Source organism: Heteronotia binoei, chromosome 1 (genome assembly GCF_032191835.1).
Source record: "Heteronotia binoei isolate CCM8104 ecotype False Entrance Well chromosome 1, APGP_CSIRO_Hbin_v1, whole genome shotgun sequence".
NCBI classification, from domain to species: Eukaryota; Metazoa; Chordata; class Lepidosauria; order Squamata; family Gekkonidae; genus Heteronotia; species Heteronotia binoei.
In genome coordinates this window covers 188704487-188727032 of record NC_083223.1, presented here as the reverse complement: position 1 = coordinate 188727032, position 22546 = coordinate 188704487, and the positions used below count along the sequence as shown (strand labels likewise).

Below are 22546 nucleotides of genomic sequence, written 5' to 3'. Positions count from 1 at the left end.
GCTTCAAAGGGGAGGGGGAAGTTCTGGGAATTAATGTTGCCAATTCAAACTAGGGGACTGCCAGGAACTACTTTTCTGAAAATGGGCAGTGACAATGATATCTGGAAATCCTCCACATTGAAAAAAGATTTTTTTTTCCTGTTCTTCCACTCATGTGGATTCTGTGTTGATCAGAGAAGCAGAAGCCTCACCTGATTCCTGATGATCTGGTTGTGCGCATGTCTCCTGGGGCTTTTTTTTTTTTTTAAGGTGGGAAGGGCAGAAGGCAGATGCCAAACTTCCCAAGGTGCAGTATCCCACATGAGCTGTCCAAACAGGAAAAACACGAATGTGTGCCGCTTCTGCAGAAAAGAAATGGACTTTCTCCGGTGTCTAATAACACTGACATCAAACCGGGGCAAGTTGGGATGCTAACAAGTTGCATTTGAGAGACAGATGTGGTTGTCTGGATGTGCTAATAGGAACCATGGGTAAGACGAAGCTAAAGGCTTGTGTGAATGCACTCCTACTGTTTCATTAGCTGAGCCACCTGTTGCTCAATCTCAGTGGAGAGTAACCCCACCCTCCAACCACAAGACAGACAAGGATTGAGCCATTGCTTTGCAGAAGAGAGAAAGAAAGCCTTCCCTCAATTGGCTGGTGGAGGGAGGAGGAGGCAAAGAGCCAGAGAAAGCCTCCTCTCAGTTGGCTGAGACCCCCTCCCCCTCTGGAAGGAAACAGCCAGAGAGACAGGGAGAAATAGCATCCCATGGCAGCATACCAGATACAGATACAGAGAGAGAGAGAGAGAATGAAGTCTTGTGTTTAAGACCAACAATGTTAACAGGGCTGCCAGTTCCAGGCTGGTGGGAAATTCCTGGAGATTTTGTGATGGAGTTTGAATAGGGCAGGGTTTGGGGAGGGGAGAGGCCTAAACTGAATATAATGCCATAGAGTCCACTCTCCAAAACAGTTATTGTCCCCAGGGGAAGAGAGATCTGTTGTCTGGAGTTCAGGCTCCACTTGGAGGCAGGCTACCCTAGACCTAGCTGCTTGCTACTGTTCAGCAGCAGCCCCCCTATGGCAGCCAGTGTGGCATAGGAGTTAGTGTTTCAGAGCAGGGTCTGCTAGACCCTGGTTCTTGCTGTGGAAGCTGACTGGGTGATTTTGCACCAGTAACAGACTTGCAGCCTACTTGCTTCACAGGATGGTTATGCAGATCAAAAGGGGGAATGGAGAATGATGTAAGGTGCTTTGGTCCACACTGTGGAGAAAGACTGTCCTTTTCCTCCATAGAGGCTGTAGGGAGGGGGGAGGAGATGGAAAGCTGAAGTCAAAGGGACAGATAAAGAGAAACAGATAGGGTTGCCAATTCCAGGGTGGGAAATTCCTGGAGATTTGACAGGTGGAGCTTGGAGATGGTGTGGTTTGAGGAGAGGTGAGATGTCAGACAAATATAATGCCATAGACTCCACCCTGCAAACCATTCACTTACTCCTGGGAAACCATTGTTATCAATCTCCAGGTGAGGGTCACTCAGAATTACAGTTGCTCTCCAGATGGCAAAGATCACTTCCCCTGGAGAAAACAGCTGCTTTTCAGGATGGACTCTGTGTCATTATACCCTGTTGAGGTTGTCTCCCTCCTGCTTTGGTCCACACTGTGGAGAAAGACTGTACTTTTCCTAGGTACAGAGACTGTAGGGAGGGGGGAAGAGATGGAAAGCTGAAGTCAAAAGGGCAGATCAAATTAGATTGAAAAATGGAAATCCGACACCCTGAGGAAGAAGCAAAGACTACACGTACAAACAATAAAGAAAGCTATCCTACTGCAGAGGAACAGCAAGAAATTGTGTCATGTGAGTCAAATTAATAAAGATTTTATAAGTGCTGTGTGAGGAGCAACACAGAGCATGTTGCTCTATGCATAACTTTCCCATTGATGAAAAAATAAAGGTATTTAATTCACAAAAGTGTGATTAGGATGCATGCATTTAAGACAATGAATCATTCTGAGAGTGTATTTATTTATGTATTTATGTATGTATGTATTTATTTATGTTAACTTCTAGTCCACCCTATCCCACAAACGGGCTCAGGGCAGATCACAACAGACTTAAACAATAACAATAACCAATAACATTAGAAGTAAATAAACAATTAAAACAATACAGAAGTGGTGGTTTACCAGACATAAGTAACAACTTCTGATTTGTGTAAAGTAAAGTTTATCTTTTTCTAACCTCTCAGGGAAGATTTCCCTGCTATGCTGCTGTCCCTGTGGCTAGGCAACCAAAAGAGGTAGTGCTCTTCAACAAACTTTGATTTGTAAATTCAGACATCACAACAAACCACGATTAATTCAAAAAGTGGTTAATAAACCATCCAACAAGCCCCAGTGACATCTAAGTGTCAGAACCAGCTGGGGTTTGCACAACCACACTTGGTAAATACAGTGTAAATAACTTTGGTATTATAAAGATGGCTGTACTTTAAAAGTCTTCAAACAGACTCATCACACTGCATTTCCACATGTAGAAGCACACTCTAGTATGAGACATTAATCCACCAGAGGGCCAGCAGACAAGTAGGTGGCACTTTGGATCAGGAAGTGCTTAATCAGGAGGAAAATCTTTTGATAGCACTTTTTCACCTTCATATAAGATTCAAATACTTGAACAGGAGAGAACTCTCCTGCATGCAGGAAACAGCTAGTGTAAATGGAAGATCTTGTGAGCCTGGCATATGAAAGTGCCTACAGTGGACAGATGAATGGATGAATAGCACCAACAGCTCATTCATCATTTTGACTGAGCAAACAGCTTTAACAATACATGGCTAATGCCAGCACTCAGTTTTTGGTCTTGCCATGGTAAAACTTAAAGCACACAATAAGAAGCCAATGACTGTGGACCAAGGCCATATATTCCCTGAGCCAGTGAGAGTCTTTATGATGACAAAGCGGATGTAGCCTCTTGACCTTGCAGAGAATGCCTTGTGTGATGCAGTTGCTCGATTCAGGCATCATATTTGCACAGACCTTGTCTGGGAGAAGAAGGGATTATATATGTTTTAAATAAATATTTTTAAATTAGATAAATGTCAAGTGGGGTTAGATGTTGCCATGCAGGGCCAGTGTCTGTACATGACACTATCTCTGTGGTAAATGGTGCCCACTCCTTCACCACTCAATCAGTCTTGCTTACTGGGAAAATATTTTAATTGGTCCCTGTCTGTTAAGTTATCGAAGTAGATTCTGATTATTTTACTGTTTGGTCTGCCTCTCTGTGTCTGTCAGAATGGCTGCCTCAGAATGTCTGAGGGAAAACAAACGGAAGATGGAACAAGAGCTCAAAAATGTTTCATGTTGTGTGAAATACGGTCTGTTGTTGGAGAGACTGCTCTTTTACCGTTGCTGGCCAGAAGGGCTGACAGTATCCAGCAAATGCTTTGTATAAATTGCTATAACTTTCCTCCATTCTGTGTTTCAATTTTCCTGCCATTCTTTAGTGCAGTTCAGGTTAGTCCTGCTGCTTGTGCTGGGAAGAAGAAAATAGTCACAGGATTTGTCATGTTGTCCCTCTGTTAACTGGCATTGTATTAATGCCCCAGCATTAGAGGGCAAGAGCATGTCTGGCCTGCAAATGATATTATATTACAAATACAAACTGGTTTAAGCGTTATTGTTTTTTCCTCCACAGATTCCTGAGACCTTTAACTCTCTGGAATAAATGGATTTCTAGCAGGGAATTCTTAGTCCCCCTCCTAAAAACTCCCAGGATTTCTTGGTTCTGACACTTAGACCCATTTGCATTTGCATCTTGCTTGCATTTGTAATGCAGATATTCCCAAAGGTCCTTACTCAACTGAATCCTGTACTTTTCCAGTCTTTGTTAGGAATCCTATGTCACAACCACGCTCTTGGGGATGTATCATTGGAGTGTTGGGGTCTGCATTTTCAGATGCAACAGGAACTTATGTGAGCTGCTTTTCCTTCTGTTAAACTGCAGGTGGTGGAGGTGGCTGGAATGATAACACTTCCTTCCTCTGGTCGGGAAAATCTTTGCTGGAAGGCGCTACCGGTGGAAAATCCTGCCCCCAGGCCATGAAGAAGTGGGGGTGGGAGACAAGAGGGGGTTTCGGAGGGGGTGGAGGGGGGTGCTCCTCAGGTGGAGGAGGCGGAGGATATATAGGTAAAGTGGCTTCGTGTTCGAGGTGTCCCTTCCTCTACCCTAGTGTTAATGCTCAACATAATGCTGAAACAAAATTTCCCTATAGCTGACATGTGCCTATATCTATACCTGTATCTGTTTATTTGAACGCTATACAATCCATAGTATTTATGCAGAGAGCGGGGGGTTGAGAATCTGCATGGCCATGACTGTATGCATTTGGCTATCCTTGGCTAGAATGAATCCTTTTAGGGTTGAATCATGAGCATCCTAGTTGTTTTATTTGGAAAATAAAAGTTTTTAACCCTCATGGTTATGGAAAAAGAGTTTAAATGCATTGACTGTTCCAGCCAAAAGATCGAAGATCAGGAAGGATGGAATCTAATGAGCTTCCAGTGCTCAAAAGGGAAGGAGGCCTGCAACCTTTATAGTAATCACGCTCAGTGCCCTCCCAAATGTCTCACATGTTTCTTCCTGTCCTTCATCTGTATCCCAGAAGCATTTTTTAAACGTTCAAAATTATGCCATAAACACGTTTTGAAACCAGCAATGAAAAACACTATTTACATTTATTTGATAAATTTCATACATGATTTTTCACTTGCAGACTCTTGTGGGGAGAAAGGTTTATGCAGAATTCTGAACCCCCTGCATATATGTTGCCTTTCAACTATAGGCGTACATAATGTAATTTACACTGTAGTCAAATGCCATTAGCAGCTAAACAATCCTGGATTTCATATTCTGAAAGCTGAGGGCATGTCCACATGACTTGGTTTGCAGCTTTGCAGCTTGATTGGCATGAATTTATTACATTAGATCTCAGAAACTGGAAGTACAACTCTTCCAAACTCTGCTGTGATACTTACTGCTTAAAGTGACTGTTAATGCAGATGGCACAATTCAAATGAAAGAATGCTGGGCAAAATTAACCCTAAGCCACCTACATTGTGGGAATTCCTCTCATGTGGACATGCTTGTAAGCCTTCAAAACCCTGCTGTGAATTATGGATCATGATAATGTGTTGAAAGTTTTTCTTTTGACCAATGTGGGGGAAAAACAGGAGCCATTTACTATGCTTTATTGCATGAAGGTATTTCTCTCATGAGCACTGCCGTGCCACTAACATACAAAATATATAAGACAATTAATTTAATCTTCATAGTCAATCCTTGGCTCCCTTGCTGATATTTGCCAGGGCAGCTAGCACCACAGCAGTGTTGGAGGCCTATTGCCACAGGCCTTAGAGCCTGCAGTCAGACACTAAAATGCTATTCTTTGGGGCTAGACTCCAGTCAACAGTAACCTTTAAAAAGTTAAAGTCTCCTGCTTCTGTTCATCTCTTTTTGCCACCCCACATCTTCTCATCTGTGGGTGGCCTCCCACATTTAAAACAGCTAGTTTCTTTTCTGACTACACCATGGAACAAATGGATCTGACAATGGTTGTGATAAAGTAATCATCAGATAATTTTGTTTGTTTTGTGACTGGTTATTTGAATGCTATGACACATCTTGGAATTATGATTTAATTATACTTGCCACATCCTCAAAAAGGTTAAATCATGTTCAAACCAAAACTTGGCAAATTGGTTCTCAACACAATGCTGAGAATTGACAAGGCATTCAGATGATCTGTCACCATCTCAAGATACAATCACTTTATGGTGCCTTCATTACATCCATTGCAACCTCAAAATGGCCATATAACCTTACCTTTTGTTGCAAGAAAGCAACTTACTCATTTTTTAAACCTAACTCAAGTGTTATGCATATTAATGTGCGCTGCCTCTAAATAGCATGTGATTATATAAGTTTGCAGATGCACTTTTCGCAATTTTCTAACTTTCCTCAAAGTAGAGTAAAATAGTGATTTGAGGATTGGTGGAGTGGTTGCTTGAACTGGGCAGAAATAGGAACTGGTGATGAGGATGAAAGTTGTATTATATGTAATAATAAGCCAGAGTCTGAATGTTATGACCTTGTGGTGGCTCCATATTATTTGTCACCATTGCAGAATGATTATGAGAATCTGTATTCCTCTATTCTTGCGGGATCCCCATGACCAAGTGGAACAAAAAAAGAAAAGCAATCTGGTTATTGCAATCATTGTATAAAGGCTTGACTTTTTGTTCATTGCCTTTTTCAATCTTTCATCCAAATCACCATGTAGAGATTTATTGTATTGCACTCCCCAAATTGTAATTTTTTGTGCTCAGTGCTTCATTAATACCAGAAATCTTATTAAACTTGAAGCCTTGGAAGTGAAAGCCTAGAGGCACACTAAACTTTAATCCAGTACAGTCTCAATAGAATTTGCTAGATGAATTCTCTATAGGTGCTCCATATTTTGCAATAGAGATTATTAACATCATTCGTTTGCCTCCTCTGGTAACAAATTCCATTGTGGTTGCCATGTTAGCCTATTGCAGTAAAAGAGTCTTGGGACACAACTGTATTGCATATACATTCATGGATCAGAGTTCATTTTATTAGCTGCATCCCCACTGAGGATGAATAAGTATAACAAGATCAATAATGTACACAAACAAAACCTGAAGACGGACACTTGCTTTCTGTAATGAGTGAGCCAATCTTTTGGCTTTTATTGAATGCCAGGTTCCATAGAGTAAAATTTGCTGATGAATTCCAGTTCACCAGCTTCATACTGTATTCCCACTTGTAACTTTCTGAAGATTATCTTAAAACCCACAGTAAGTAGTCCTAGAAGAAGGAAATGTGTTCTCAAGGGCTACTGTTACCATCTTAAATGTGTGACTTATGCCCTTATTCTTTTGCTCAGAGGCTTATCCGTTTGGCCTGTTAAAACACCATCTATGCAAGAAAAGAAAAAGAGTAAGGTGGTTCACACCTACGCTAACTCAATCTTGTATTCACTTGTGCCTTTGACCTCACTTGGACAAAAATAAAATTAATCTACATAGACAAAGCAGTCTCTGGCCCATGAAAGCTTACAGCAGAGTACATTTGTTGTTTGTTAAGGCAGCCCCAAATCTTCATTATTCTTTTATTTATGTTTTTAATTCAGCAATATAAAAATATTCTAAGACATTTTCCTGTTGTCCATAGGTGGCAATGCAGCAGAATTTAATGATCCAGAGATGGATGGAGAGGATGGTGTGTCTTTTATTAATAGCAAATATGGTTCATTGTATACCCCAGCTTTAAAAGGTATTTTCATCAACCAGGGAATGATCTTCATTTATGTGTTTGCAAAAACCTTAGAGTTTGAAGAAAGAAGTACTGAATGTTCTCAAGGCTGTATGTTCTCAAAAATCCTCATGGTGAAGGCTCCTAAGAAAACAATACTCATACTTAAAAAGAAAGGCAGACTTTAATCCTATCATAAACTTTCTGAAATTGGTGGCTACATAACAGTACACACTTACATCCCTTGTCTATTTCATGGATCCTTCTCAATTCCCAATTCTAATCACAATGTCCCTGAAGTAATGGGCAGAGGGTTTCATAAAAAGGTAAAGGTAGTCCCCTGTGCAAGCACCAGTCATTTTCGACTCTGGGGTGACGTTTCATAGCTATTGATAAAAGATCATACCAGGTATCCATTTCTTGCCAAACTTATCATTTTGATTCTTGAATCTATAATTTTTAGTGCTTTGGGGATTCTTTAAGAAGCTGTGCTACATTCCTCACTGTTCTTTCCTCCAAGCTCTAAATAACTGACTGTTCCTTTCTGTTTTACACTTGATTTTTAGCTATCTAGTTTGAGATTTTTAAAGAAATCATTAAAACATGTTGCTTTGTGTGAAATGTTAAAAAAAAATGTTTCTGCTTCCTAAAGGCAAGAATAGATTACCATTATCTTTTGTAGTTTTTCAGGGGGAGGCCAGGGTTTTCCTGCCCAGGGGAGGCATCTTCTTTCCTTCTGATTTCATTTGTCCATTGGATATATTCAGTGGTTAAGGATCTGTCAAAAGTTTACAATGACCTGTAAACATACTTCAGTTTGACCTGATGAACCCAAGATTGTAAAGCTCCCCAAAGGTGTAGGACACGGGTGTCAGATTCATTTGTTAAGATGCAAGGAAACACAATAAAATATATTATTTTTAAACTTAACATACAAATATTCTTAAAACTCTTGCAATATTTTGTTTAAAATGAAAAGTTGGAGGTATAATGGGATTTGACAATGCAATTTTTAAAATAAAACATCAAGAAAACACAAAGATCACAGCATAAACTAAAAATATTATTTATTTGTTTGTTTGTTTGTTTCCATTTATATCCCGCCCTCCCCACAGGCTCAGGGTGGCTTACATATTCATGTATAGACATGAGATATAAAAATACAATTAAGACATAAAATCATAAACATATTAAAACATTTCAAGTGCTATTCATTTTTAGATGGTAATCTATTTAATAAAATGGATGGCTGCCTATTCTGTTTTATATTAAGTTTAATTATTCTGCCGTTCTAGCTGGATGTTCTATATAAAATATAAAATGCTCTGAGCCTGGGAAAACAATTAAATGGCATTGCAAGGTTCTCCCCCCACCTCTGGGTCTACTCAGATTGGCAATGGCTCTCCAGTGTAATATCCCCCTTTGGCTGTGGGTTCCCAAGTAAAAGTACTCACTAGATGCCAGTTCTCAGGTCCATTTAGTAGAGACAAAACTGGCTCAAAGCATCAACTCTTTATTTGAAAGGATACAACTCCAGGAAGCTTCAGCTGGCTATAGGAACACTGGGAAGTTAAACTGAGTTGCACTCCATTGAAACACATTGCAGCACAGACAAAGTTGCAAGGAAAATGTGGAATGAATTTTATAATTCATAGGTCATATTTGCTACTATCTTAACTTCATATATATATATATATATATATATATATATATATATATATATATATATATATATATATATATATATATATATATATATATATATATATATGAAGTTAAGTCCAGAGACTTCGATGGAAAATACATTCTGCATTTTTTTTTTTTTTTTGCAGCTTTGCTTCCTGCTGCAGACGGCAAAGACAAGGTAGAAAGAGAAGGGAAGTTTGGCAGCTTTGGAGCTTCAAAGGTTGAGGATAGAAGGGAGAGGGGGGAGAAAAGAGTACTGTGGGCCTGATTGAAGCCCTAGGTGGGCCAGGTGTGGCTTGCGGGATGGACATTTGACACCCCTGCTCTAGGACTAGCACAATAAAGCACTACCTGCCGGCATATGGGCCTGCTTATGTCTTTTCCTTCCATGCCTATAGGAACTCTCTCCACACAGCTGTTCACCTGATGCAAAATTTGGTTTGCGTGTTTAGATTATCTTAATGTCTTTTTATTTTTTCCCATCTCTCTATATTATTGGAACTATTTAATATTATGCCATATACAGTCTTGTTTGCTTTGGTCTTTGGAAATCATTCTTTGTAATTTTGTTGTTAACTTGTTTGCTGTTTTCTCATCGTTTTTTCTGTATTTTTTAATTTTTAAGAGGGTATGATCACTTATCTACAGCCCAACAGAAACTTATTTTCCCAATGAAAATAGAAATTTGCAGTATTTCAATTTCTAATTCAGTATAGTTAGCAGGACTGATAGGCAGTTTCAAACAAGACATCATTGGATGGGGTGCACTTTCTGTCCTGTACACATGTATGAAACATTGGTGGTAGAAACCGTTCACATGTGGGCTCCTGATTAAAAAAATCATGCAGGTCCAATGGTGACAGGTGGAAGCTTAGAAATTACAAGCACATGTAGAGAACAGGAGATGCTCAGCTGGTGGTTTGGTATTATACCATTGTTTTGTCCTTTATGTACATTGTCAAGTGAGTCTCTGACTTGCAGTTCCTATGCAAATAAGTAACTCCCCCCCCCATCTGTTCCCTAGTGACGGAAGGTCATGGAGAAGTTGACATTAGGCTGCATGTGAATTGTAGCCACTGTTATAGTGACATGTGTCATGTGGAGCCGAAGACCCTGGAAATTATTTGCAGTTGTGCTCATGGGTATATGTTGGCTGATGATGGCGACTCTTGCATAGGTAAGAGAACTGACAGGGTAGGTCACCTTTGGGCCTCATATCTCATTGTCTGTGTGTTGCATTTTCATTTCTGTAAGACAGTTTAGATCTGCAAGAAGAAAGGCTGGTAAATCATTTTATCAAGAACACTACAAAATAGAGTTCCAAGCCAAGTGAAGCCTTTGCTACAGTGCAATGACTTGAGAATTTTCAGTATGAGAGTGCACATAACTTGCTACCTGGTTAGGTAAAAGTTCCCTGCAGTTCAGAGCATGAAGTCACAACCTTAAATGCATATTTGCTACTATCTTAACTTCATATATATATATGATCAAATTAGTTTCTGCCTATGAGCTCTTATGTTCTGATAAGTTCAGGAGATAATACAGTACCTTTTGCCTATCTATCTCATCTCATCCCCTCCAGTTCATTCCATCTGTTGTCTTTGCATTGCACAAAAATGCGGGTGAACCTTTGCTGTAATCAGCTTTCCTGGATCTGTGACCTACAATGGCTCATTGTTCCACTTCTCTCAATTAAGAGCAAGTCATTGAAACAGATGGTTTTCTGTCAGGAAATTAGCAAGGGCACTCAATGGATATGAAAGCAAAGCCATAAAAAAACCTGGAAGAGAGAAAATGTTAAAATTAGCAGGGCCAGAAATCCAAGCATCTGTCAGTTTCATCTAGAATGTGAGTCACTGCTATAGCAGAGCGAGGGAAAGGACTGTGGAATACTTTTTCTAAAAATAAATTCTCATCAGAAAGAAATTATTTTCCAGGAAGAGGAGGACTCCATCCACCAGGCTGTGGCCAGTCTTATGTCAGGACAGGGAACCAACAACCATGTTCTCAACTGCCCACACTTGCACACACAATGTAACAGTCATCCACTTCCACCTTGAAGTTGCTTTCAATCCAAAGAGTGTTCTACGTCCCAGAACACAAGTCGTCTACATTGGAGTACAAGTAGGAAAAATAGCTATTCTTCCTTAGCTATTTGGCATAGGAAAACATTGAAGGAAGCAGTTAACATGAAGTATGTAGTCTACAACATGTTATGCACTTTGTTCTGACTTTACCAAGAGTGCATTTCTATGCATTGTGTTTTCCTTGGTAGCTAATTGTAATGATGCAGAGTGCTGTTTTAATTCTTCAGTGCAAATCTAGATTTCTTTCTGTAAAATATCTACTTAACAGGAAATGGACACAGCTGTCTGACAAACCTATCTGTACAATGTGCTTGCTTTCAATCACACTTTTAGGCGTAGACTTTTTTCATAACCCCCCCCCCCGACATTTCCTAAAATATAACTTGCAGAGACACCAATAATTAACACCTTAATTAATCTATATGGTTTAAGTGTATGTATGTGGCTTCCACTGTTCACATGTTACAGTGAATGCACATGCATCCTGCCTGAACATGTATACATCAGTCTGTTACACAGGGTTACCAGCCTCCAGTAAGCATCTGGAGATCTCCCAGGATTGTATCTGATCTCCAAACAACAGAGATCAGTTCCCTTGGAGAAAATGGCTGCTTGGAGGGTGATCTTGATCTCATTATACACCATTGAGGTCCCTTTTCAACCCATGCTTTCCCCAGGCTCCATCCCCAGATCTCCAGGAATTTCCCAACCCAGAGTTATAAGAAAGAGCTAGTGCACTTTCACTTCACTAGTGAAACCAAGACCAGTACTTGGACAAATGTAAGGTTTGTAGCACCCGTTCTGCTGTACATGTGTTTACTGTAATATGAGAATTATTCAACACATGTACAAAGAATGATTAAGTATACACTGTACACATTTTGTACACTGCTAATGAAAGCTAACTTAGCCTTGCCTGTATCCTATATAACCACAGTGGGCAAGCATGGAATTTTGTTCTGGATGTAGAATTCTACATTCTGAGAGCATCTAAAAAAAAAAATTACTATCATTTGTGACTGAGAAAACAGGTTAGAAACTGTAAGTAATGTTTTGTGCAAATTCAGGAGACCACATGGGACCAAGAATAATTAGGAGGTGAAGCTTCATTGTTCTGTGCAATACATTGGGATTGCTTTGATGCAGAATTCTTTTTCCAACACAGTATGGGTGGGTGTGGCCTTGGCCCAGCAATTTTGCCATCTTGCTCCTTGAGAAGTTCCTGGCTACTCTGTGATACATGTGTGGATGCAAGGCCATGTGTCCACTTTTGAGAGTTGTGCTGTGGAGGTGAGTCAAAACGCTTAATGCCTTTTTGTCTGTTCCAGCTGAACCGATACTGCCTGATAACAGTCCCCCTCTCTCCTTGGTCTTGTCTGTAGTAACATCAGCCCTGGTTGCTGCACTCATTCTTGCCTTCTCGGGAATCATGATAGGTGAGTTCCTTACTGATCCAAGGTGTGAGGAAAGCAGCAATGCTGCAGCACCTGATGCACCCTGAGTTGCCATCTTACTTGACACCATTAGGTTACCATTAAGGCAGTTTTAAATTTCTGTTGTTTAATGTTGTTACAAATCCAATAATCTATACCAGTTTTATCTGACACACAGGGTAGCCTAGTAACATATATAATTCCAAGACAGCAAATTGCAAATATTGTTGTTACTGTAAGCTTTAAAATACTTACTTTTCTTCTCCCAAGGATTCAAAGCAGTACACAACAGTCCGGTCTTTAAAAATAAATTAAGTAAATCAGGGGTGTCAAACTCATTTGATCTGCCACAAATGGGACTTTGTGGGGCTGGGCCATGTGTGTCATAAAATGTAATATGAGGTGTGTGTGTGTGTGTGTGTGTGTATAACAAAATACAAACATGCTTAAAACTCTTGCAATATTTTGTTTTAAATAAAAAGGTGGGGGAATAGTGGAATTTGGCAATGCAATTTTTAAAATAAAACATCAAGAAGAAGTACAAGGATCACAACAGAAACTAAAAATGTAAAATGCTCTGAGCCTGGGAAAACAATGAAGTAGCATTGCAAGCTTCTCCCCCCACACCCCGGGGTCTACTCAGATTGGCAATGGCTCACCAGTGTAATATCCTCCTTTGGCTGTGGGTTCCCAGGTTAGAGTACTCACTAGGTCAGGCCACTGAGCAGAGACAAGCTGGCCTCGAGCATCAACAATTTATTTGCAAGCACACAACTCCAGGAAGTATGAGCTTCAACTGTCTATAAAGCCCTGGGGGCCTGATTAAAGCCCTTGGTGGGCTGGTTCTGACCCATGGGCCAGATATTTAATACTCATAAAGTAAATGTTCTAAAAATATAATAAATAAAAACTATATCAGACTTCCATATCAGTACTTTATAGCACAGGAAATAGTGGAGACATCTTGACAATTTTTATGGTCAGGGAAATGCCACAACCAATCTCCATTATAAGATAAGATAAGATAAAATTTTATTTGTATCCCGCCCTCCCCCGCCGAAGCGGGCTGAATGGACAGCAAAATAGGGCGATTCGGAGTAAATGAGTGTGATGGAAAAGAGTCTTTACATAAATACACTGATGGGATCTGAACTGGGTGGGACTTTCCAGGAAAGAGATTTGGGGAGCAGCTCTTGGAAAACATTGAATCAGTATGCAACAGTTTGCAAAGAAAGAGACCAAAAATAGCAAGCATCATAATGCCTTTAGTCCAGTATTCCTAACACACTGTAGCACATGAAATAGGTAGGATTCTAAGCAGATCAGCTTAGTATTGTTCTCACAGTAGGAACAGGGTAGATTTCTTTTTTCCCAATTTCTCCACAGCATCCAGTATTTTATAAACATCTTTCTCCCTGCCTTATCATCTAGAACCCAGTGATCCCTAATGACTTTGAATAACAATTCCTCCTTCCAAACAAGTATTTTATTTGCTGTTTTTATGTTCTGTATGTATTTTAACTCTGTTTTTAATCATTTTAATGATCATGCAGGGGAGTTGACTTTAATGGTTTTAATATGTGATTTTGTCATATATGTTTTAAATAGTTGCCTTGGTGGCCCTTGTAAGGGGACATAAGCACAATATAAATTGTGTAACTAAAATAACAGTTATCTCAGTACATAACAAAAGAAAGTCCTATGCACAGTCAGAGAGCTAATTTATGAACATACAAGGTGCAGTGAAAAACTTATGCAGCAGGATTTCTTGCAGCCCAGAATCTCACTTAAACTATTTTTAAACTGTGTTCCAGACCTCATGGGTGCACCATTAGCCCATCATAAAGCGGTATCCTACAAAAAAGCCAGAGCTATATGATGATAGTACATGTGAAATGTCTGTTGAATGGGCAATATACAATGAGACACAGGAAAGTACTTCCCCCATTCCCTGCATCCTGCATAAATTTGTTCTTAAATTGTAGCCAGATTCATGAAATACTCAACTATCTGAGTAATAACTGTATGGAAGTTTAATGTTCAGAAGCAGAATAATTCTGAATATCAGAAAATAACTATTTATTAATTTATTTATTTTTATTTAAAACATTTGTTAGCCACCTTTCTCTCTTGCAGAACTCAAGGGGGCTTACAGTATGAATAAAACAATTATAAGTCCCAGAACCACACAAAGCAGCTCAGCTGGATGATTATGTGCAGCTACAATGGTGGAAGAGAAGTATTGCCTTTTCATGGCCATAGAATGGGCTCTAATGTGGGCTCTGTGCCATGTTCTATCAGTCTTACTCAAGGTTTTCCACCAGCAGCGCTCTAGGCTTCATCCCTCCTGTTTCATCGCCATCAGCTCCCATGTAAACCTAAGAGATTGCTTGGATCTGTCTGGGAGGAGAGGGGTGCTTAGGCGTGATTTCCCTATTCCAAACAGCATTTCCCTATTCCATACAGCAGTCATAGCCTCAACAGAATTGTCAGCAGCTGGGGTGGGAAAATCTCCAAGTGCCAACATAATCTGTCAGGAAATAGATGGGGTGGCAAGAGATCTGGGACTGGATCTTCCTACTCTTCTAGTTTTTTTAAGCTGCTGTTCAAGGTCCTGATTTGGATTGGTTTGACTTTTTAACCCCCAAATACTTTGCCCTGCTCAGTTTAACAGTCAAAACCACAGACATGCTTTATTAGCCTTGGAGGGGGAAAAGGCAGGCAAAATACTGATGCCTATCTTTTTACTTTTCCGTTTATCTGTCTGTTGCACTTATATCCAACACTTCCTCCAAGGTCTCCTCTTCTCCCTTTTGCCATCATGACAGCACTGTGAATTAGCTTAAGCTGAAAGAGAGAATGTCACCTAGCAAGTTTTCATGGCTGAGTGGGGTTTGAACTTGGGTCTCCCAGACCCTAGTCCAGCACTCTAACCACAATACCATAAACAGGAGAAGGCAACTTAAGTTGATAAAATCATGCAGGGATGGAAGAATTAAACCCATTCTGGGATCCAGCAGAGCTTTTCAGCAGGTAGATGGATCTCAATCTTCAGAGCAGGACTTTCCTGCCTCTCCCCTCCTGTTGCAGCCCCAGATATCACCTCCCCAGAGCAGGGGGGGGCAGGCAGGAAGGTCCTGCTCTGCAGGTTGAAATCCTTCCACCTGCTTGGATCCTTACAAATAAAACTGCAGACATTTCCCCACACTTTAAATAAAATTTGGTATTGCCACAGGGGACTCCAGTAGCCAAATCAAGCCATTCTTGATTGAAACCAAATACAAATTGCAACAAATTATGGCTAAATCATACTATTTAGAAATGGAAGAAAAACCTGTTTTCATTTTCAAGATGCTTCCCCATCTCTCCATCCCACCATGAACTTCCACATTTGTCCTTCCATCTCAAGCCCTTGAAATAATTATTAAAAACAAGAGGGCAGTTAGACAGAATGTGGAAGACTGATAATAGTCTCTCAAATCCATATGTATATTACTATCAGCTTTTGTGACCTCCATTCACCCACATCCAAGTAATTTATCTGTTAGAACAGATATGTTGCTGTGTAGAATTAGATCTATAATCCAACTACTACAGTACCATGTTAATGTGCCCAGAGTCTAGAATGTACTGTGGGAGCTTCCATGCACAGCTCCAATTACTTTTCAAAGTAACTTTTTTGCATGACCAATTAATTCTGGTTTGCATTTCCCTCCAAGGCATGTAATGTTCCCATAGGAGCTTGAAAGATTAAACCAAGGACTAAACAAACCAGGTTGGAATCCATAAAAAGTTATTCTGAAAAGCTTGAAAATACTTCCAAGGTCAAAAGTCTGAGGAAAAAACAGTTAAGAAAACTAGCTGGAAAATTTACTGAAATTCTTCATGAATATCTCTGTAATGAATGATTTGGCTCTCTAGTATCCATGCTGGGATGTATACTTTGCTATAAGAGAAGGGAGCCAATGCCTCTGCAGTAGGAATGGGCATGAACTGGGGAAATGTGGTTCAGTTCATGGTTCGTGGTGTGCCCAATCTGCAAATCATGAACTGTTAGCCACAAGTATAGCCACCTTCAAGAGGGGTTTAGATAAAAATATGGAGCACAGGTCCATCAGTGGCTATTAGCCACAGTGTGTGTGTGTATATATAATATTTTTTGCCACTGTGTGACACAGAGTGTTGGACTGGATGGGCCGTTGGCCTGATCCAACATGGCTTCTCTTATGTTCTTATGTTAGGAACGTTTTGGTACTAAATGAGCCTGTTTGGTTCATGAGGTTTGTGATGCAGTAGAATGCTCCCCCCCACTGGCATGCTATAGAGACCAAACTCACAGTGGATCTCCAGCTGGCTCTCCTCTACCTGCCCTCCAAGTTTCATGAGGATTGGATTTACAGATTTCAAGCCCTGAGTCCACTTAACACCCAGAACCCATCAGGGGAGAGGTTCACAATCAGGAGGATATAAAATGTGGGTCCTCAGTCAAGACACCCAGTAGCTAAGCCTCACCACTTGATGTGAGCAGAGAGATGGGGTGGCTCAGAACCCTGAGACTCCAGCAGAGGAGAGGTGTTCACAATCAGGAGCAAATGAATGTGCTCTGCTTTTAACAAGTTTCCTGCTTTTTTTCCTAACTGTCACTCAGCAACCAACTGAGGAGAGTTTGTGGAGCTGACCTTATATAGCACTCTGATCCCATAGAGCAGAATGGGAACTCTGTTGTTGGCAGCCAGCAGTGCATATTAAGTTTTGGGGAGCTGCTATTAGCATTTCCAACACACACAGACAGTTGCTTTGGATTTTTGTGAACAGTTTAATTGAGCAGAGACTGTCTGTCTGGAAATGTATCAATTCATGAACCTCCATGAACAGCACCAAAGTTCATGGAATGTTCTTGTCAGTTGCCCTTCCATGAAATCACTTTACATACTGTGAACCAGCTGAAAATCATGATGAACTTTACTTTGTGAGCCAGTTTGTGCCCATCCTTACTCTGCAGTCACCCTCCACCACCATAGACAGTGAGCAGTGGTGGCATCCCAGTTTGCATAGGAGGGAGCAGAAGATTCATAGCAGTGCCAAAAGGCCAAGTTTGGCATAGATTTACAATTAAATGGTAAAAGAAGATGTGCATTTTAAGAGTATTTGTCGTGTTTACTTTTTATGCCTGACATCTGCATATTCCTGAGAAAAACTTGCATGTAATCTGAAACATATTGAGATACTGCCTTCATTCCTAAACAGCACTCCTAAGGATGAGCAAAAGAGTAAGCAACCCCAACTTGTAGTGCAGGCACTATATCTGTCTCTAGTGGTAACAGACCAATAATATCATTGGGTAGTGATCTGGGGCCATGGAAAGCATTTAAACAGACAAAATGTGACTGCAGGTGCTTTCTTCCCCATACATCTCCCTTCAACTGTAGCATTTGGTGAGTCCACAAGCCCTCTACCATTCTATTGGCTATGACCCAATGGTGCTGATCAAGAAATCCAACTACCCATGGGCCATATCAAGTCTTTTGAGACTTCCCCACATTTCTCGGATCTATAAGCATGGGAAGTAGTACAATAGCCCCATCCCAATATCTATGACAAACAACCTCAGAATGAGCATTGGAGAAGAAGCCAGAGTCTTGAGGGCAGTTGTTATTCTGTGAAGTGGCCGTTGAAAAGACCGCATCCCTGATTTCACTGTGCTCTGTTTTTAGTGTACCGCCGGAAACATCAGGAACTGCAAGCCATGCAAATGGAGTTACAAAGCCCTGAATACAAACTGAGCAAGCTGCGCACCTCCACCATTATGACTGACTACAACCCCAATTATTGCTTTGCAGGAAAGACCACTTCTATTAGTGACCTCAAAGAGGTCCCTCGGAAAAATATTTCTCTGAAAAGGTAAACAAGTCTTTCTGACTTCACTGTGCATCACAAAAGAAACTCAACTGTACTCCACCACACAAATGCATGAGCCAAGTACATACATGCACCTTCTGTTTTCCTGTTGCCTATCAAGCCTGATAAACAAGAACTGAAAAGTGCTACTGGAGTTAAGACAGTCTTCTGTATTTTGCATTCTGATATAGGTGGAATGGATGGAAGCTGGGTCTTCCGCAGTTTATTTTATCCTGATGATTAGGCAAGAAATTCAACATCTGCTTGTTGTATATGATCCAAAAATCCATCATATGAAAACTCAGTGATTCCTCAGGCATTGGCACTGAGTAGTCCAGGGTTTTAGACAATGCTGGCATCTCATGCAATGACCTTTAGGAAATTACCGCAGAGCCTAGATTGTTGGCAATGCCAGTGACATTAGCGAATGCAGAATACAGGAGTTGGTTTCACCAAGCAACACAGTTGGCAATCAGCAATATTAAGCCCAGGCTTATTAGAAATCAACTTTGGGGAAATTAAGGAAAGGGGCATGAGAAGCTTTTACTTGCATTGTATATTTGGAATTATAACTGATGGAAATTTTACCCCAATTTACATCATTTCATGTTTTTTCACAGTGTAAAGAGGTCACCTGTTGTTGAATGCATACATACACACTAGAAGTTAGATAGACCACCAGAGTGAATGAGACAATGTTAATCACTGCACATCTGAAAACTGAAACATTGCTGTTTTTAATTACCCACCAATATGGTCAAAGCTTACACTGGTTCATATTGATTTAGAATTTCACCAATATATATGGATATAGCAGTACTGACTGTTTATCTATACATGCAGGTTTTGATTGGGAGAGGAATATGGATGAGGAAAGGAAAATAAGGTACCTGAAGTGTATGCTTTCAGCATTATTGACTACAAATATAACCTCTATTGTGAATAACAATCCTTAATGCAAATGTCCTATATATCTGCAGTAAAATACAGTTTTATTCAAGAGCATTTCATTTTAAAGCTCTAAATTTAACTAGTTTCACCACATGCACACACATAGGCAAGGTGTATTTTTATATCCCATTTTTTTCTTTATCAGGGACTCAGAGCAGCTTTTCACATAGTTCCCTCTCCTCCACTTAATCCCCACAACAACAACCCTGTGAGAGTGGGTTAGGCTGAGAGATTGTGATGGGCCAAGGTCACCTCACCTCACAGGCTTCCATAGCCAAGCCGGGGATTTGTCCCAGGTCTGAATCCTACATTACACCACACCAGCCCTACAGGATGAGATATATGGCACACAGGGGTTTTTAATTTTAAAAATTGTATTAATTTCCATTCCAGATTTTGAGTAGGGCACTGTTTTCAGTATCCCAGTTTTAGGAATGCTGTTGTTTGTTTGGAATTTGGGGAAGTATCTGGGGGTGCTCAAATATTCAGGACCAGTTTTTTTGTCATTTACCCCCATTCCCTCCCCCTGAGTCAGTAGGAGCAAGGCGGGAAAGAGAGGTAGTAGGCCCCAGACATAGCATTCTGGCATTCCTGCTGGAGGTGTCTTCCCATCATGAGAGGTTTTTTGAAACATAGAGGGAGAAAGGTCAGGTGAAATCAGGGGTGAAATGTTTGAGGTAAATCAATAATGAACTCTGAGGTAAATCAGGAGAGACACAAGCCACAGTTCATGTTTCAAGTCATTAAAAGACTCTTAAGCTTTTCACAGTCTTAGAATCTTTAAGATGAGAGGCTTTTGTTTCAATGTTTCCTAAACACTCCAGTATACTTTCTTGAGCTTAGTTAGTTTCCAGAAGGCATACTATCCAATTCCCAAATTCCTTTACTAAACACACCAATACATTTCCTTGAATTTTACTTAACTCTTCAGGTTTCAGAAGACAGTCTCTAAATGCAACAGACCAAGGATCATTGCATACTCTGAGCTACCTCCCTTTTTTAACTGGGTAGGGAATTTCTTCTTTCACTAGAAGATCTATCCCTTTTTCTGGCCCAAAAAGGAGTCTTCACTGATCTGCCCATTCCTCCTGCCAACCTTCCCAGTTCTCTGTGTATATTAAACTGCTCTCAGTCAGGGCTAAACACAAATCTTGTCAGCACCCAACTCTTCTTAGTCAGGGCTAGACTCAGACTGAATTCTACTCAGCATTAACTTCTGAAGTTTCTCTCTGCTAAAATCATGTTAACCAATCAAATTCCTTTGAACAACATGTCACTTAAGGCTCTCTGGCTCAGTGAGGCATTGACCCTTCACAGTCTTTCATATGTTTACATTGTACTTACAGTCTTTTAAAGGGAAGTCCATCACACATGTATATCTCACCATTCTTCCTTGAAAGAAAAGCAGCATATATAGGATCTCTAGGTGTTCTCCCACCTAGGTCTTAAGTAAACAATCATCTGCTTAGATTTAGCATCATGAGCCTTCAGACTATACCCAGGCCCTTTTCATTCAGGAATATTAAAAGAACATCATAGCCCTCCTATTTACAATTGTTATGCACTTCTTTATTTCTGTTGACATTATTGCTGTTAAGATTCAAGGAATCTTAAGAGACTCCAGAAACTGCATCCGAGTGCCATGTTATTTCTGCCATCATGTCATCTTGCTTGATGAGAAATATGATAGCCTGCTGTCTACTGATTTGCCATGCCATTACTGAAGAATACTTGACAGGGAAGTATTTTAGCTATGAACTCGGTGGTGGGTTTGTGATACAAGGGGCCAATAGAATTCCACCTATGGTCCTATGCTGATTCTGGCTTATCTCCTTAGTCTGATTGCCTCCAAGACACTATCCTTAACCACTGCTGAATCTACTGGTTTTGTAGCAACCATACAAGCTGTGTTTCACAGCTGGAAAAATATTACCATTTGTTTCCTGGGAAAATGTGGTATCTTTTAGTAATAATTCTCTTGTCATGGTGGCAAATTTGACCATCCTGATTGGTTGGGGCTTGGTGGGATCTCAAACAGGTACAATGCTATTTCTTCCTGGGGAACCACTGTTGCCAATCTGCAGGTGAGGGCTGCAGGTCACTCAGAATTACAACTGCTCTCCAGATGGTACAGATCAGCTCACCTTGAGGTGTGTGTGTGTGGGGGGGAGTTAATGCTTTCACTTGGGTGGGTGGGAAAACAGCAAGGGTGGGGGGCACTCACCCAGAGGCCTTTAGTGATACCTTTCCAGGTTGGTGGGAAATCCCTGGAGATTCTGTGGTGGAGTTTGAGGAGGACATAGGAATTAGGACTTCAGAGTGGGATCGGCCAGACCCAGGTTCTTTCTGTGGGAGCTGATTGGGTGATTTCAGACCAGTCACAGACTTCCAGCCTAACCTGCCTCACAGGGTTGTTGTTCAGATCACAGGGGGAAAAGGAGAATGATGTAAACTGCTTTGGTTCCCTCTCACACTGTGGAGAAAGACTGTGCTTTTCCTTTGTAAAGGCTGCAGGGAGGATGAGGGCAATGGAAATCTGAACTCAGAGGGGCTGATAAAGGGAAGGAGATAGAGTTGCCAACTCCAGGTTGGGAAATTCCTGGAGATTTAAGGGGTGGGGCCTGCAGAGAGTAGAGTTTGAAGAAGGGTGGATCTTCAGGCAGGTACAATGCCATTTTTAGGGAACCACTGTTCCCAATCTCCAGGTGGGGGCTGGAGATCACTCAGAATTACAACTGCTCTCCAGATGTCACAGATCAGCTCTCCTTGAAGTGTGTGTGTGCGGGCAGAGTGAATGCCTTCACTTGGGTGGGTGGGAAGGCAGCAAAGGGAGACAATTGCCCAGAGCCTCCTTCTAGAGCCCATTGTATTTTTCTTCACAATGGGCCTTACTCCTAATTCTTAAAGAAAGGTACTTGCAACCCACCCCGTGCATGTAATACATTAATAAGAAGAATAGTTTTTAACTAGTAGTCTGGAAAGGCCCTGAGAAGTAAGTCTCTGCATAACTTGATAATTCCATGTCCTGAATTTCTAAGTTCTAATTATAAACCCCAGCTAGATGTATTTTTCAAGGCTACAATCAATCCATCATATTCTTCAGAAATCTGTCACCTTCTCCTGGGAGTGGTCCTTTGATGTGCAGAAAGCTTCCACTCCTCTGTATTTTT

The 22546-nt window shown here is 40.7% G+C and overlaps 1 protein-coding gene across 2 annotated transcripts in view; it reads left to right on the top strand.

Moving 5' to 3' along the window:
* The window catches only part of ALK (ALK receptor tyrosine kinase), a 908221-nt gene that overhangs the window by 850968 nt on the left and 34707 nt on the right, over nt 1-22546 (top strand). The window contains exons 16-20 of one of the 2 annotated variants that reach the window (XM_060245392.1): nt 3989-4171; nt 7241-7342; nt 10032-10184; nt 12423-12530; nt 18242-18428. In XM_060245392.1, the coding sequence (XP_060101375.1) occupies nt 3989-4171; nt 7241-7342; nt 10032-10184; nt 12423-12530; nt 18242-18428 (733 nt within the window). Of the gene's footprint in view, nt 1-3988; nt 4172-7240; nt 7343-10031; nt 10185-12422; nt 12531-18241; nt 18429-22546 lie in introns of those variants that run through there. The other variant, XM_060245400.1, reaches the window with a different exon arrangement.